We start from the raw sequence: 17,754 nt of genomic DNA, 5'->3' as shown, positions 1-17,754 counted from the left end.
GTGTATGTTGGCCAGTTGCTGAAATTTGCATATGATGAAAGCTTGAGATTTTGATTCTAGACAACTTCTAGATTATTTTATGCTTGTAATTTGAAGTTAATAGAGATGAGAAAGAAATGGAGGACAATCTAAACTTGAGTCAGCAATTTATGAATCAGCATCTGAAAAAAAAAAAAAAAAAAACAAACTAGTTGCGCTGGTGTCATGAACATCTAAAACTAAAAATTCAAATATTTTAAGTCAAATTTATATAAAGACTCTGATTTTATTTTATAAATCTCATACAGCATTTATCTTTTTTTTTTTAAAATTTTTTGAATGGAGTCATATGATATTTATCAGTAAAGAAATTATATATTTAGATTAGTTCTTCCCACATCTGATTCTTTAGTGAATTAAAAAACATGAAGACAAGCAAAATTGGAGTTACCATCTACTTAAAATTCAATTCCTATTTTTTTTTAAGAATTCCAATTTTCATTCCAATTTTGATTCCGCTCACGAACTAAATGTTTCGGAGGATATAGCTATTCTGATGCTCATTCTAATTTTGATTTTGATTGCGAACCAAACACCCCCATAATCTGTTCTATATATATTTTATATTTATTTTGAAAAACTGAAATGCAGCTATCTCCGTTACATATTTCTGATAGTCTATAGCCTAAACAAGACAAACATTGGCGTTGCACTTTATTCCCTTGATGATTATTTAAGTTGGGTCTTAACAAATATGACTATTTTAAGAACTGATTCAGTTTTCTAACATTATATGGTTTGGTCACGGCCTCTTACCTGCCGTTATTCAATTACAGATTTATCATTGCGAATGACGCAGGAGAAATCATATGAAAGAGTAGCAAGGCACCAATTTATCATTGGAAATTGTTGTTTAGCAGGTGGCTTGTGCCTAATTGGCATTTGACCTTGACGATTGTTTTTTTTTTTTTTGGTGGGGTAGATGATTGCTTTAGATATCACAAACAAATTACAGGCTTGTCCTATCCACATTACATCATTGGCATAACACAAATTGGCAACTTTTCAACCTCAAAAATGTCACATCCTTCTTTGTGTTCTCTAAATGGTCATTTTGATCATGTGTGTCCAAGAAAGGATGTGTTGAATTTGGCCTCATGGTCCGGTTTTCATCGCCCGCTGAAAAGAACTGCTGAAAGACTGAAAATTTTAAAGGAAGATTATTATGAAAGTACGGTGGTTGTCATAGTTTGCAATTTTTAAGTTCATTAATAAAATGATATCAGTAGCATCCACATAAGAACCAAAGCTTATCATCTAGCGCAGCTGTTGCATGTGCCTCCACGGTAAGTTTGAAGGTGAGGGGTACTGAACCATTACAATCATCTGTGTCAGCCTAACAAATATTTGATGTGGATAAAGGTTATATCATCTGATTGTAAAGTATTCTTACAAAATGTATGATTGTTCAATTCCATGAGGTGTTATCATCGTTCATGTTCTGAAAATTGACAGGCGATCTGGATGTTTTTGTAAAATATTCTGAGTCTCCAAGGTCTATGGCTTATTATTTGTGCCTTAAAAAATTAAAACTTGAGCTACCATCTTGGAGTGTTATTCAGTTCATCTCACCTCTCCCTTTTTATGAGGGAAGTATGCAAATGTCTAACCAATATTTGATGTGGAGAAAGGTCATATCATCTGATTGTAAAATATTCTTACAAAATGTATGATGTTCAATTCCATGAGGTGTTATCATTGTTCATGTTCTGAAAATTGACAGGCGATCTGGATGTTTTTGTAAAATATTCTGAGTCTCCAAGGTCTATGGCTTATTATTTGTGCCTTAAAAAATTAAAACTTGAGCTACTATCTTGGAGTGTTATTCAGTTCATCTCACCTCTCCTTTTTATGAGGAAGTTTGCAAATGTCTAACCAATATTTGATGTGGAGAAAGTTATATCATCTGATTGTAAAATATTCTTACAAAATGTATGATTGTTCAATTCCATGAGGTGTTATCATTGTTCATGTTCTGAAAATTGACAGGCGATCTGGATGTTTTTGTAAAATATTCTGAGTCTCCAAGGTCTATGGCTTATTATTTGTGCCTTAAAAAATTAAAACTTGAGCTACTATCTTGGAGCGTTATTCAGTTCATCTCACCTCTCCCTTTTTATGAGGGAAGTTTGCAAATGTGCTCATGAGCATTTTCAAACCATATGTAATTTCAAAATTTGATATAATTAGTATATATATTAATCATGCAAAATTGTTAAAGTGTGCATATTGTGCTCTTCTTTTGTCATCCTATGTGAAACCTGTCCAATGTTGGGTCAAAAGTTGAACAAAGGGGCAACCGAACTATTCGTCTTCTAGTTAGCATTAGGGTGTGTCCAGTGTTCTCCCTCCTACTTGATTGATGCTTTCAACGATCATCTCTTTCTGTCTGGCGGCTTTACTAAGCAATGTCTTTCTACTTGAGCACATTTTTTGAAACACAAAATGGTGATATGAAGTGCTGTTGTTTTAGAGAAGATATTAATTAGAGAATATGTGAATTTTCCTTGTTGGCAATTTACAGTGGATTTGTGTGAAATCATGCAATTACATACATTGACATGCAAATATGGAAAGTGATGTCTGTGTAAAAATAAAAGAATTCAAGGACGTATAAGCAATAAAACCTGTTGCGATCAACAGCTCATAGCTCGGCACGTGAGGTATTATCCGTTCTGATCTATGAGCCTCACAATTTTAACTTTTAAAAGGCACTTCACGTGGAATGGATGGTCTCTTCTTATATTAGTCTGAGTTTTCTTGACTCACAATCAATATGGGCTAATGATATCTTTCCTTCTACACTATAACATAGTCTTCTAATCAAGGAAAATCTGTATATGGATAGAAGGTGCCCTTCTTCTTATTTTTACTACAGCCTCCCTAGTAAAGGGGAGTCATGTACAGATGTGTGGTGTCCTTATTTTTATCATAAACTGGTACATGGATGGGAGAAGTCCCATAGTTGTAGGAGTGGTCTTTTATTTGATGTACCATTATTACGATCAAGGACTCATGGCTCGATATGTGAGGTATTTATCTGTTCTAGTTCATGGGCCTCATGATTTTGTCCTTCAAAAAATATCTCATATGAAAAGAATGGTTACTTTTTATATAAATCAGAATTTTTTTTGATTCACAATCTGTAGAACTAATTATCATTATTATTATTATAACATGGTAGCTACGTAGTTGTTCACCATCTCCAATATGTTTTAATAAACGGGGCGGCATATAAATCCATAAATCTAATCAATCTTAGAACTTAATTTTACTTTTGCAGCTGAGTGGAGGGCCCATCTCTATCATGGTTGTCATTCATAAATCTTGCAAAAAAAAGAAAAGAAAAACATATTAAAGTTTAGTAGTATTTGACAATCATAACAAGATGCCTTTGCATCCCTTGTCTCTACTGATATTCAATTGAAACAATGCTTTGGTTTGGAGGTTATCGTGGAAGTAATTTGATGTCAACGAGGTCTCATATATAGAGCTATCATTTAATATTACGTGGTGCTGGTTTTTAAATTGGCTGGTTTCAGGTGCAAATAGATCCAAGGGATATGCTTGAGTGAATTGGAAGCATTCATGCATTAAGTCTAGCCGTCTAGGGGAGTTAAGGAGACATGAATAAAGTATAAAATGATGAATATATTCTTTTTCTGAATGCTAGTTGCTAGGAGACAGTGAACCTTGGTTCGTACATCATATACTATAAAATGTAGTATAAAATTATGAGATGTGCATGGTTTTGCTCAAGTCAAGTACTATAAAATTGGAAACTTCCCCATCACAATTCACCACCCCAAGAATTCATGGACTGAAGACTTTTATCCGCACATTGTAGTAGCCCAATGCTCATATCATATGCCATCCATTTCTCGATTATCATATTTAGTGTATAATAATATCATTTTCTCATGGAAAGCTTCTTCAATCAACTATAACTTAGCAAATAATTTTCACTGAGTATAATATTAACATCATTATTATTTTTTTTGATTTAAAGTAGGAGGTGATGACCATCCTATTTTTATTAATAGTGTTATGAAGGAGAGCTTCTGTACGATGATTTATTTATAGCTGTTAACTACTTTGATTTTTACACACGATGTACGTACATGTGGATCGATTAGAGTGGTGTTTAAAATTTTTGAACTGCCGATTTATTTATTTATTTATTTTTCACTTTATTATGCTAGTTCTATTCTCTCTTTATTGATAAATTCTGGATCAACATGCGGATGTTTGCTTGAGTTTTCCATTGTATCTGAACAAGAGACTACTTTGTCGATCGTCCGTCACGGAGAGATTGCTTGTCAGAAAAATGGCTTGTTGTGAGTTATATTAACATTAAGTTAGGAAGCAAGTTTTTTTCCTTGGAGAAAATGGCTTGTTGTGGTCATATATCCATGTAGAAGCCAATCAGGAAACCCATCCCACTTCAAAATGGCTATCCCAAGGCTTGAATCCATGCCAGCCCAATTCTCTACAATGCGGTAATGGATGCTTGGCATCATTTTTTTTTTTTTGGTAAGATCCTTGGCATCTTAAACAAATAGAAGGAAAAATCATTCCACATTACTAGGAGGCAATTTGAAATCCTACAACTTTCCCTGCGGAAGGCCAAAAAAACAATTGCATGCTAGCCAAAATCAGTATAATATATTCATTTCCAAGGTACGTCGTAAACCTTCAGTCGTAAGTTTCTTATCTATTAAAGTAATCACATAGCTCAATTATCCAATATGTTCAAGCTCATCAGATCATGACTAAGTGATGTCTCCTGTACAAGAAGTTAAACAATGACGCCCCTTCTTTATTTCTCTTCTTAATCTAATTAACACTAGGTCGGCCATTATTGTTCGTTACTTTTGTTCAACTTTGATAAAAGAGAAGATAATTTTGAGGATAAAATTTTTTTTAAGGGGGTAGAATGTGATAATCCGACCCGATGGGCCAAAAGCCCACTAAGCCCATAAAAAATTAAAAAAAAAAATAGGGAGGAAGACTCTCGATCGGAGTCTTCTCCTTCCCCGGTTCGATCAGGAATCGGAGTCCTAGGGCCATTAAAAGACCCTAGGACGAGCTCTATAAGAACCCCCCTCCTCTCTTCTAAGAGTAGACACATCAGTCACCGACGCTCGCCGGAGTTCTTCTTCGATTTTCTTGATTGAAGCCGCGGCCCCTCGACTCGTGCTCGCCGCAATTTCACGCCGGTGGGGGTCATCGGAGGCTGTGGTAAGGCCTCCTTCCTCTTCCTCTCTTCTCTCCCTTCTTTTCTGTGCCTGTGGGCACGATTGTCGGTGACAGGTGTCGTCGGATTTTGTCGGAAAAGAAAATCCCTGTTTGGCCTCTTCTTTTCCCTGATTTTCCGGCACCGACGGTCACCACCGACCACCGGCCTTGGCCCTCCAAGTTCGAAAAGCTCTCCCCTCGCCGCCGGCCACCGTCATGATCATGGGTGGCTATGAACAGCCGGTCAAAGTGTACGGGGACCTCTAAGTCTCCTGTTTCGGCCAAAGAAGGCCACGGGAAAAAAAAAAAAAAAAAAAAAAAAAAGAAAAGAAAAGGAAAAAGAAAAGAAAAAGAAAAAAAAAGAAAAAGAAAAAGAAAAAAAAAGAAAAAGAAAAGAAAAGAAAAGAAAAATATATATTTATATAATAATAATAATAATAATAATAATAATAATAATACACATAAAAGGAAGTTTCTCTCATCCCTCTCTAAAGTCTTTCTCTCTTAGAATTGGACTCTTTCTCTCTCTACTTTCTCTCTCTAAAAATTTTCTCTCTCTAAGAAGTCCTATGAATCCCCTATTAGGCCATTTTCTCCACTCCTAGGGATCTATGACCTTAAATCGGTTTAGAGCCGAAGGGAGAGATTTATTGGACTGATCATCAAATCGGTCATTTCCTTATATTATGTAATTTTATTAAATATATGAAATAAAATTTATTGATGATTTAATATTTTAAATAGGACTGTCCGATTCTTTTAAGGAAGATTAAAGGTCCAGGACGATCGAGGTAAATGAATTTTTTGCTCCTTATTTATTTTTTAAATGATCATATTTTTTTTATGCAAAGAATTGCTATTGATGAAATCATAATTTTTCATAAAATAAGGATCAGCATATGTGATATGAAAAAGCATGTTTTATTATGAGCATTGATTTCATGAATATGTCTTATGAAAATAGCATGTTATGAAGCATGTATTTCACTGTTTTTTCATCTATGTATATGTATGCTTTAAGAAAAAGATATAATGATTTCAAAGGCTCTCAGATGGCTATGAATGAATCCCTTCGGGAAGGTCGACATCCGGAGCTAGCATCTACACGAAACATGGCCTGTCAATGGGTATAAAATTGGTACATGAATTAAGAACTCTGTCGATTAAGAAATATGGCCCTGTCACGGATATAATAGTGACCTTAGCACGAATATCTGTGAGCAATGTTTTGAAATATGACATGAATACATGATTAAAATGATATATGATTCATAATTGTGAAATATACATGATTTATGCATGCATGATGAGTTTATAACTTGTTTTATTATATGCTCTATGAAATGTTTATTTTTACAATAATTGTTATTTACTAAATGATGCATTATCATAGAAAACTTATGCTTGATCCGGTAAGGAAGCGGAAGTCTACTTACTGAGCTGGTGTAGCTCATATTCTTTTTGTTTTCTTTTTCATGTACAGAGAAACAAGGCTAGGACTGATGGAAAGAAAATCCAGACTTGGGGATCAGCAAAACAAGCTTGAAAATTTTGCACTAGGAATTCAGTTTATGTTTATGGATTGTAGTCATTATGAATTTTTAGGCTTGGATTATTTCATCTTTGGATTTAGATGCTCTGAACCAGTTTTGGTTTAATTAAATATTTGAATTGAACTTTATTATTACATTTATTTGTGATACACCTGTTATTATATTAAGAAGATGAATTTTGACTTCGTGTTATCGTAGGTCCATCCCTCGATAGCATGGCCGTGTTATATCCCGGATTTGAGGCGTGACACACTGGGTCGGTCATTATTGTTCGTTACTTTTGTTCAACTTTGATAAAAGAGAAGATAATTTTGGTGTAGCTAGTCTAGCAACTACTGAAAACTATGATGTCCATTTAAGTAATAGCTTGTTTCATTTTTATCCGACCTAGGGAAAGAAATATTTCTTTCAATCTGCTTAGCACAAATTTTACAATAAAACATGAAAAAAAAAAGAGAATTTTAGAAAATAGAACTTAAATTTCTTTTCTTTCTTCTTATTTTATTAATTAAAAATAAGAATATATATTTTCTATTTATAATAATAAAATCTGTCTTTACATAATTTGAATTGGATTTTTCTTCCGAGCTTCTTGGATAAAATTTCACTTTTCAATAATTTAGGTCGGATTGATTTCTAGTTCTAATGAGATTTTTTATCTAAAACAGATGTATCAGTAGAAATAATCTAGAAAAAATTAAAATTTTTTACGAGATAGATTTCAATTTCTACATTCTGTCGTTCCGCTAGATTCTTTTCTGATTAGAAGTTACATTCAATCAAAATCTTATCTAAAAATTTTCGATTTGACTAGTGCATTTTAGGCTCTAAATAAAGGAATTACGGCATGATCGCTAAGGGCATCAAATGAATTAACTTTCAATGTGGTAGATTTTTCACTCGAAATTTGTCCAATCTTATCTATAGTAGCTAAAATGGTCCACATCGAGTTTAATGATCCTCCTATATTACATTTAAGTTTAGCAAGAAGGTGCACTTTGAACACATGACAAAACTCTTCCACCCCAATAGAAAAAGAAAAATGGAAAAGCATGATAAACACTTCTTATTTTTCCACAAGAAAGATAGAAATAAATCTTATTTTCTCAGCTCCAACAAAAGAAGGCCATTATATTTCTCAAAATAATAATAAGAAAAAAACCTATTACACCCTACATCAAATTTTAGGCCGTGTCGCCGGTTGAGGCATCCAATAACATTTCATGAGTCAATGCAAACGACAACTTCTGGTCCTAAATGGTATGTCCCACATTTCTAAACAATTCATTTATCGAGCAACTAGATTAGAACTAATAATAAACTAATCAACGGATCAAACACAAAGCAAAAAGAATTAAACGTGGAATTGTTGCATCGGAAACATGGCATCTTTGAGTGGGATTAGTGTTCACCTACCAAGAAAGGAGAAGCTTGGGTTTGAAGGATTTGGTCCATTTTTTATCTTGGGTTGCACGCTTGGGGTGGGTTCGGGGTGCAACCCAAGGCGAAGGAACAGAGAAAAAGGGTTCGAAAGGAGGGGCCAAATTTTGGAAATTTCAATAGAGATTTGGAGTCCCAAAAGGGCTACGTGACCCCAACAATCCTCCCCACCTTAATTTGAGCGTTCTGCACTTGTTCGCAGTTTGGCAGACATGGTTAGCCAACTTTGGTCGCAGAAACTGCTTTAAATAATGGGATGAGGGTCCTTCTCAGCCCCCTCTATCTCCTCAATTTTGCTCACATGACCAATGTTTTCTTTGGTGAACCTAAAAAACGCACCATCACCTAAGTTTCTTTTCCTATCAATACCTATATTTTTGCTAATGACAAAAGTGCACCTGTTGAACTTTTGTGCCCCCCCCCAAAATGCCCTAGTTGTCCAATGTGAAGGCTGTTGGACTAGACAAATAGCATGGAATAAGCATTTATGCTTAGAGTTAATAATGCAACAAGATTGGTTATTGTACAATTCAATATGCTAAGTGATAGCAAATTTGATCATCGATCATATTAAAAGGATCTACTATATTTACACAACGAATTATAGATCTGATGTCAGATTTTCTAAGAACCATTGCAACAACATTCTTTTTTTTTTTTTTTCAATAAAGTTGGGTAATCATATAAGTCTGATACGAATACAATCACAAAAATTAGAAAAAAAATATCATGAAAAGATAAAGGAGCACTCTGAGTGTTGGTCCACAAGATCCCACCCAGGTGCTCCCTGCAACAAACAATACGATGTAGTCAACAGCATTGTTCGTCTCCTAATAAATATACCGAATATTCAGAAAAAAATATTTTCTTGGTGCTCTCCAAGCGTCACGCAATAATGGATGGACCTGAGCTATTTTGACTAGCACTTACAACCAGCCTACAATGGTAGTTGAGTCTCTCTCAATTATGATGTGATCCACTCCAACAGCCGCCCCGTGTACATGATGCTTACCCAAGCCGCCTTACTACAATATTCTTAGATAGAAATGTTTTAGACCAGAAAAAACATATAATGAAGCCTTAGAAGGCAAATCTTAAGTAGGTTTGCCTATTGAATTTCCTCCTCTCAGTAGCTCTCTTCAAATCCCATGGAGTATTAGTTAGTTACTTAAATTACCAACTGGCTTAACCATCTCAAGAGCTTAAATGATATTCATGGAAGCAAAAAAAAAAAGCCTATGATAAGAAGGATACGAGCAATATTGACTTAAACTATGCAAATGTTATCTAGTATTTTTTATCCCATTATTATTATTATTATAAAAAAAAAAAAAAAAAAAACTCTGCAAAGGCATCCAATAAAATTGGAATGATTCAAAGAAGATTATTAGGGCCCCTGTGCATGTATAAATCAGAAATAGTTCAAATTTTTAGCCAGATCTACCGAAAAATGCAATAGTACAATTGATTGGGTTGCTTCTTATGGGGTCAATCATTTGGGCTCTATATTTTGGGACGGCTCTTCAACTCTTTTGCAGCCTCATGACATGCTGATAGCTGATTTCGTGGACTTGCCTTCACTAGAGTGGTTCAATACACCCATCTCAAACAAATAAAATAACATAAAATAATGGAAAAAAAATCATCGAGTAGTTGGCTACCTTAAATTCTATATGAAACTTCAAGTAAGCCCTTGTGGGATTTATAGATAAATGCCATGAATCAATGGGCCAATGCTGAGATGATGCTATACATAGGTGATCATTTCCATGAGTGTCTTGGCCATTTTCTTAGACCCTAAGAAATATATTGTTGTCATTCTGAAATTCTTTCTTGGAAAACAGCTGCGGATTAAGTTGGATCACTCATACATTTTTTTAGTCACACATACAAGACAAGACTCATTTGTGACACATATATGGATCCAAAGATGTCATTTTCAGAATAACTGTTAGTTAACGAACAAAGCATCTGAAACCAATAGCAGTAAATTGCACGCCAGGATGATGCTACTGGTGAACATACTTAATACTCTTCCACCTCGTCGATCAAGCTCAGCCAGCTGGGCTGTCACTATCCCAACGATATTCCAGATAATTGGCAAATCACTCCTCTTGACATCAACCTTTTTGGCTTCAAAGAGCTCCAAATTATAGCACAAATATTCTCCAAATTATTAAATATTCTTGCTTTATCCATCATTTTTCAGGACGTTTCGTTCTCAAATTATCTTGATCAGTTTCCATCCCTCGTTAAAAACTTTTCTTTTTCAACAAACGCGAAATGTATCTGTTTAGGCTTCCCAAGAAAAAATAAAAATCAAGGGTTATTTGATGATTTTGAATTTTACAAATTACTCAAATATTTATCCACAGGTCATACAAGAAATACCATGGAATGCAAATTAGTGATGCGATTTGTTGTTGCTGGTGGTAGAGTTTTTCCTAGCATCTATTTTTCTTGCTTCTTTCATGCTTGTTATTTTATAAATTAATGCATAATATTAATAACCTCATGGTCTTTTATTTTTTTTTTTATTTAAATCATCTTTCTTTTTGAACTTTTTAAGAACAGTTGGAGTTCTGAGAGTTTGCCGGCCAAATTATTCCCAAAACCTGTTCGTGTACTGGGCGCCCACGGGATACCAAAATCCCGAGGGCAAATTAGTCATTATATCATGAATTAAAATAGCCGTTAGACTCACCACTTTGTGGGTATTTCGTTTTTTCCCATTTTTTTTAAAAAAAAAATGATAGTGAAAGAATGTCCATAAGATCCCGGATATACATTGACAAGCAGAAGGTATGTATCTGAAAGGGAAAATAAATATTGATATCGTATGGGATTTTGGATCAGGAGAGAGGAATATATAGAGATCCATATAGAAAAGGGGATATCAGAAGAATTTTTCAGACTCTTGGGATTGAATATATATATATATATATATATATATATATATAAAACTACCTGACGTTTTTGTTGGGAAGCGCTCAGTTCCCATGCACACAAAAATAATTTAACCAAGACCATCAAAATGGACTTGCCTGCAAGGTAGTCTTCTCTTGATTTGCTTAAATGATGATGTGAACTACATGAATTTAATATTATGTCTGAAATAAAAAAGGATTGATTATGCCCATATGCTGCTAAATTTTCAGTCTTTTCAATATCGCTTTCCTCTTGATAATACTAAACTCATGGATTCAAGGAGGTAGATAAAGAGTCTTTTATTCAAAATAACAAAAATATTGTTCTGACTCGGGCATCTCGATAGCCATTAGAAGCAGGTGGATTATGGTTTATAAAAGCACTGCTTAAGCTTCATCCTCGAGCAACGCCAAGCACCTGAAAGATGAGCCAGACATTCGGAAGGAAACCTTTCAGAGGAAGCACAAGAAGGGATTGAACTAAATGAACTGTTGTTATCTCTGAACTGGGTTTCCTTAGCTCTTCACTTATAGATCTTCTTAGACAGCTTTTTTATTGTTCATGCCAAGGTCTTCTTATTGTTCATGCATTCTTCTGTTCAGCTGAGGTGGTTCCATTTATAGTTCCTAGAACCCTTGAATGCTTCGGTTTGAAGAGCTAGCAAAACGTCTGTAGCATCTGTCTTCTTCTCTTGCTGTTTGCTACCATCATACTGCGATCGAAGAGGAGAATAAAGAGTTATGGCTGAGAGAAGTGATATGGACAAGGGGGATGAAGTGATGCTGCCAGGTTTTCGATTTCATCCTACTGATGAAGAGCTAGTGGGCTTCTATTTGAAGAGAAAAATTCAGCAAAAACCTCTCTGCATTGAGCTTATCAGACAACTAGATATCTACAAGCATGATCCATGGGATCTTCCAAGTAGGCAACCACTTACCTGATCCATTCCTCACTGCTTTTTTATCGTACAAAGAAAGCTTCTCCAACCTTTCGATATCTTCTTATCTCTTCATTCTCTTTCTCATCATAATCTGGTTTTTCCACTGCTTTTCAGCTGTTTTTCCAGTTGCTAGTAGCTAAATCTACTTCCTTTTATATTATCCCTCTTACGTGTCTTCTGCATGCCTTATGCTGTAATCACCAAGCAGTAGAAGATATGTTGTTTCGGTTTTGATATGACTACCAGTCTTCAACTTGGTTTCTAGGGTTTTCTTCTCAGGAAAAAAGAAAAGGTTTCTTGGGGTTTTTGAAATTTTCGCAGATGCTTCCTTTACAAGAAGTGCAGTTCTCAAGTTCCAAGAAGTTTTCTATCATCTCATTTGCTGGCTTCATCTTTCAAAATTTTCAAGTTCTTCAGAAATGTGCTCACTTCTGTTTACAAGCAATAGCAAAATAAGCATAGGGTTGCATGTCATCTCTTTATCCAGGGTTGTTTTCAGCCGCTATGGCTTAGATGCAACCTCTTTAGAAGCATGTAATGAGTCAATGTTTGGTACCAAGTTATAGTACCAGTCTTTTATCCTCGGATAGGTCTAAAGAACTATCTCAATCACAAAACCATCTTCCCCTCCACACCCGAACCCCTAACTGTTTTTAAGACTTTACGATAATACTAACTTAACTTTTTAAGTACAGGTTTCACCAAGATATGTGGCTAAGAGAAACTCCTCTTCCATATTCTCTTTTGTTATCAGTTTTGTATATTTTCCCCTTCCTGTTCTTGAAGGACAGGAGGGAAGGTTTTTCCTTCTACGCTACTACTAAAACACATCTATTTTATTTCTTACCGAGAAGAGCTGGCGCTACTGGGGAGAAGGAATGGTACTTCTACTGCCCGAGGGACCGGAAATACAGGAACAGTGCCAGGCCAAACAGAGTCACAGGAGCTGGATTTTGGAAGGCCACAGGAACAGACAGACCTATCTACTCCTCAGAGGGAACCAAATGCATAGGCCTGAAGAAGTCCCTTGTCTTCTACAAGGGCAGAGCTGCCAAAGGAAGCAAAACTGACTGGATGATGCATGAGTTCAGACTGCCTTCCCTTTCAGATTCATCAGTGCCCAAAAGGCCTCTGGACAAAAATATTCCAGCCAATGTAAGGAGTTCAATAAAAGTCTTCTTCTACTAAATAAAGGAACTATACTTCTTTTCTGAAATAAACTGACCCTGCTTGGTGTCATAAACAGGACTCATGGGCAATTTGTAGGATCTTTAAGAAGATGAATTCCATGGCACAGAGAGCACTGTCTCATTCTTGGGTATCTCCATTACCTGAGACCAATGAACAAGACATGTTCTCTGTTTCCCAGGGTGCACAAAGAACTTGGTTCGGTTCAGAGAACATTTCATGCATGACTGAACCTGAGTCTGCCGTCCAGTTTGGCTGTAACAAAAGCATTCAGCAGCAGCCCTGTCCTATGAGTTACTCTCCTTTGGATATTAACTCCTATAAGCCCATAGACCTGATCAGCTGCAAACCACTAAATCTCCTTCCTGTTTCAAGTGCTGAGGTACCCACAAGCTTTGTGTTCTCACCAGATGAAATGTCAATGTCATCCAAGCACATAGTGGATGCAGACTCAATGCTTTTTAACTCATGCCCCACGATAATTGGTGATGCTGAGAAAGCCTCTGAATGCATAGATTTTGGAGAGTTGCAGCAGTGTGAATTCACAGTTGGTTTACCATTAGAGATGAGCACTGGCTTGGGAAGTGCGGAAGAAGATATGTCGGCAACGAAGCCTGCAAATACATGTAATGTTAACAACAGTCAGCAGGGAGCTGTGAAGACTGTCCGCTTTCCCTTCAGTCTGCAATCAGATGACCGTGACGAGTGGAAAACCAACTTGCCATGGGACTCTCCACAATGCTCTATTGAGATGTCAACGAGTTACTCTATAAACAAAGGCTATGCTAACTAGATGCAGCGAGTCATCTTCGTCTGTCAGCATTACTGTTAGCATGAAGAAAATCAAGATCTCATTCAGTCATATGTATATCTTCAAAGACAAGTCTGTTAACAGCAAAGCTAACCGAACAAAAAGAAAGCTTTGGCTAGATTAAGTCTTCCAACAATTGTATCAATGTTTGCACTTTTGAAACTGATATTGTTTTCATAGTCATATTGTATTTCCATAAAGCAGTCACCGGTACCAGCAGAAAATAGAGTAACATGTCAGCAGCCTAACCAAAGGGTTCAATCACTCTATAATTTCAGCTCATTTGTTTATCAAAAAATCTTTATGCCATTCACACGTAGAATAAATGGTTTAATACAACCTTTAATACAAGAACAGAGCTCAAGGCCTGTGCCACTTGAGGTACATAGTCAAAGATTGAAAGCTGTCAAACAAGCACATAAATTAAATGGTCGAGACCAAATGATGGCATAAAGTGCCAAGTCCACATGATGTTTCATTTGGATGAAGTCCTGACATGATTTGGTTGCTTCAATCTCACCTCACAATTTAAAATCATTGCTCTATGCTCCTTTGAAAGTAAATCATCAAAAAACCTTCATTTGCAAAATTCCTGCCATGTTACTAGCTCATCAGCAGAGAACCCTCTGTTATTTGAATCATAACATAAATGCCAAATTCCTTGTTCTTTCTGTTCAATTGCTCCCAGTAACTTTACGCACATAAGTCATTCACACTCTGCCCTCTACCACAGATAAATATTTCCATGCACAACTCAGCAAAGAACGGCTAAGATAGACAGATATCTATTTTAAGCATTGCAGTCAACTGGAATATGAGTATAACTTTTTAGATACAGAGGCTAAAAGGAATCCTTCATCTTTCATATTATACTCCATCCAGGTTCCTTCTTTATGCCTCCTCCTTTCATTGAACATCTAATCCTCAGAACTTCTTCCCACTCCCCCATGCCTGCAGAGATGTTTGACAGAGAGATGTAACTGCCAGAGTCATGAGGCACCAGCTCAAGAACCTTCTTTGCTGCTAACCTTCCCAGCCCAGCATCACCATGGACTCTGCAAGCACCAAGCAATGTGCTCCACACCAGAGAATCTGGTTCTATAGGCATCCTGTGAATGAAATCTACAGCCTCTTTAAGTCTTCCAGATCGACCAAGTAAATCGACCATGCAGGCATAGTGATGAGCTTTCGGTTCAATCCTGTAATCAGCGCTCATAGAATTAAAATAGCAAAAGCCTTCTTCCAGTAAACCATTATGGCTACAGGCTGATAAAACACTAACTAATGTCACAGCATCAGGTTTTATTCCTTGTTTCTTCATCAGCTCAAAAATTTTCAGAGATTCTAAACCACTTCCATGCTGAGCATATCCATCAATTATAGCTGTCCACGTGACTAAATCAGGGTTTTCTATTTCATCAAATACTCTACGAGAATTACAAATGTTGCCACATTTTGAGTACATTGTCACTAGTGCACTACTCACTGGAAGATGGAAAATAATGCCTGATTTGATTGCATGGGCATGTAATTGCCTACCCAAACCCAGCCTTGATATGTTTGCACATACCCCAAGAACTGATGAGCATATAAAATGGTCTATTGCAAAACCGGCAAGCAACATACACTGGAACTGTGATAGTGCTTCATCATGATAACCATTTGTGGCATAGCCTGAGACCAAGGATGACCACATGACCCCATCTTTCCTCAAAAATCCATCAAATACTCTTCTTGCAGATACTAGAGTTTGGCATTTGGAATACATTGACACAAGAGCATTATTGATAAGAGTACCAGCCCCAAGCGCCACACGAATAGCATGCCCATGAATTTCCTTCCCTCTCATCAAGTCACAGTGCCCATTGCAAGCTGTAAGAACAGCAGCTAAAGTCGTTTCATCGGGTTTGATATCTTCAAATAACATATCCCTGAATAACTGAAAAGCCTTATCTGTATAACCATGTCCTGCAAATCCAGAAATCATTGATGACCATGAAACTCTATCCCTTTCCTGCATTTGTTTGAAGAATTCATAACTATCTTTGATGCTACCACATTTGGAGTACATGGTGAAGAGTGCACTACCCACAAGAACATCAAGCACCAGTCCAGCTTTTATGACATAAGAATGTATCTGTCTCCCAAAATCTATACAGTCAACAATGCTAAGAACAGCAGAGCTGCATTTCTTATCAGGTTTTAAACCTTCACGAAGCATCCTCTGAAAGAGTTCAATTGATCTACTACAATTCTGGTCCTGAGCAAGGCCAGAGATCATAGCTGACCAAGTACCTGGACTTTTCAGTATACCTGTCTCCTCAAATACTTTTTCAGACAATTCAATATACCCAATTTTCGCATATGTACTGATCAAAGCATCTTTGACCACAGAATCCATATACAACCCATTCTTCATGGTCAAGCAATGGATTTGGACTGTCTCTTTTGCCATCAGAGAGTTAGAACAGGCAAGGAGAACACTGGTTACAGTAAACTTGTTTATTTCCACGCCAGCTTGCATCATTTCCTGGAAAAATATCACACCATCAATAGCCTCCTCCTTCGAACAAAACCAGAAATAACAGCAGTCCAAGAAACCACATTGCGAATGGGCATGCGTGAGAATTCCTTCACTGCAGCATCCATATCACTGCACTTTGCATATAGATCAACAATAGCAGTTCCAACAAAGACGTCATCTCCAGCATCACATTTAATGACCCATGCATGTATTCCTCTACCCATCTCTAGTTCTGCAGCCGCAGCACAAGCACATAAAACACTCGAGAAAGTAAAACAATTTGGCATACAAAACCCGTCCACCATCTGACTGAAAAGTTCCAGAGCAATCAAACTCTCCTCATTTCGAACTGCGCCAGCAATGATGGCATTCCAACAAACCACATTCGAGCTGGCAATCCCCACAAACACTCTTAAAGCATCATCAAAACTACTACTTTTAGCAAACAAATCTATCAGCCCGGTACAAACAAATCCATTGGAGAAGAACCCATTTTTCAAGACAAGAGAGTGTATCTGCTCACCATATTCAAGGTTTTGGGATGCAGCACAAGCGGAGAGCACATTGCCATAAGTGAACTGATTCGGCTCGAAGCCTGACAACCGCATGTCCCTGAAAGTTCTAAGAGATTCTTCAAACCGAGAAATCTGATTGTAGCATTGTATCATAAGATTCCAAGAGATGAGATTTGGGTTCGGAATTTCGCCGAGCAATTGAAGTGCATGCAACACGGAACCAGACTTGCGGCGGACATCAGCAAGGCGGTTGGCAGCAGAGGTGTCTGAATGGATGAGCAGTGCTTTTGTGATGTGGGAATTGTTAGTTTTGGTTCCTGATAGTGATTTAGTCTGGCTTTGTTGATGGCCATTGATGGGATGACCAGGGGAGATGAAAACAAGGTTTCTCCTGCAACCAAGGTGAGGATTTGATGATTTTTCTGTGAGGGAAAGGAAAGATAGGAGCTGAGAGCGGGGGTTCGGGCTGGACGATTGGAAGGCGTAACGGAGGAGAGATTTCATTGCATGTCCGCTGCTGCATGGCGGATGCAATGGGGTTAAAAGGCGGGAGAAATTGTTCCCAAAAACGAGAATTA

At 36.8% G+C, this 17,754-nt stretch overlaps 2 protein-coding genes across 2 annotated transcripts; one reads left to right on the top strand and one right to left on the bottom strand.

Annotated features, from left to right (window-relative positions):
• The first annotated feature begins 11,433 nt into the window (after nucleotides 1-11,433).
• Nucleotides 11,434-14,119, top strand: LOC105058513 (protein FEZ-like). Its single transcript, XM_073249113.1, has 4 exons — nucleotides 11,434-11,688; nucleotides 11,801-12,119; nucleotides 12,995-13,293; nucleotides 13,385-14,119. The coding sequence occupies exons 2-4, from the start codon at nucleotides 11,939-11,941 to the stop codon at nucleotides 14,117-14,119; spliced, it is 1,215 nt and encodes a 404-aa protein (XP_073105214.1). The 5' UTR covers nucleotides 11,434-11,688; nucleotides 11,801-11,938.
• A 300-nt stretch (nucleotides 14,120-14,419) lies between these two features.
• LOC105058314 (pentatricopeptide repeat-containing protein At1g74600, chloroplastic) lies at nucleotides 14,420-17,711 on the bottom strand. The gene is given in 2 exon segments (XM_010941192.4): nucleotides 14,420-16,705; nucleotides 16,708-17,711. Coding segments are annotated over 2 exon segments (2,679 nt in total). The 5' UTR covers nucleotides 17,681-17,711; the 3' UTR covers nucleotides 14,420-14,999.
• Between the last annotated feature and the right edge of the window lie 43 nt (nucleotides 17,712-17,754).

The sequence above is a fragment of the Elaeis guineensis genome, chromosome 15 (assembly GCF_000442705.2).
Source record: "Elaeis guineensis isolate ETL-2024a chromosome 15, EG11, whole genome shotgun sequence".
NCBI classification, from domain to species: domain Eukaryota; kingdom Viridiplantae; phylum Streptophyta; class Magnoliopsida; order Arecales; family Arecaceae; genus Elaeis; species Elaeis guineensis.
This window is presented reverse-complemented; position numbering and strand designations above follow the sequence as displayed.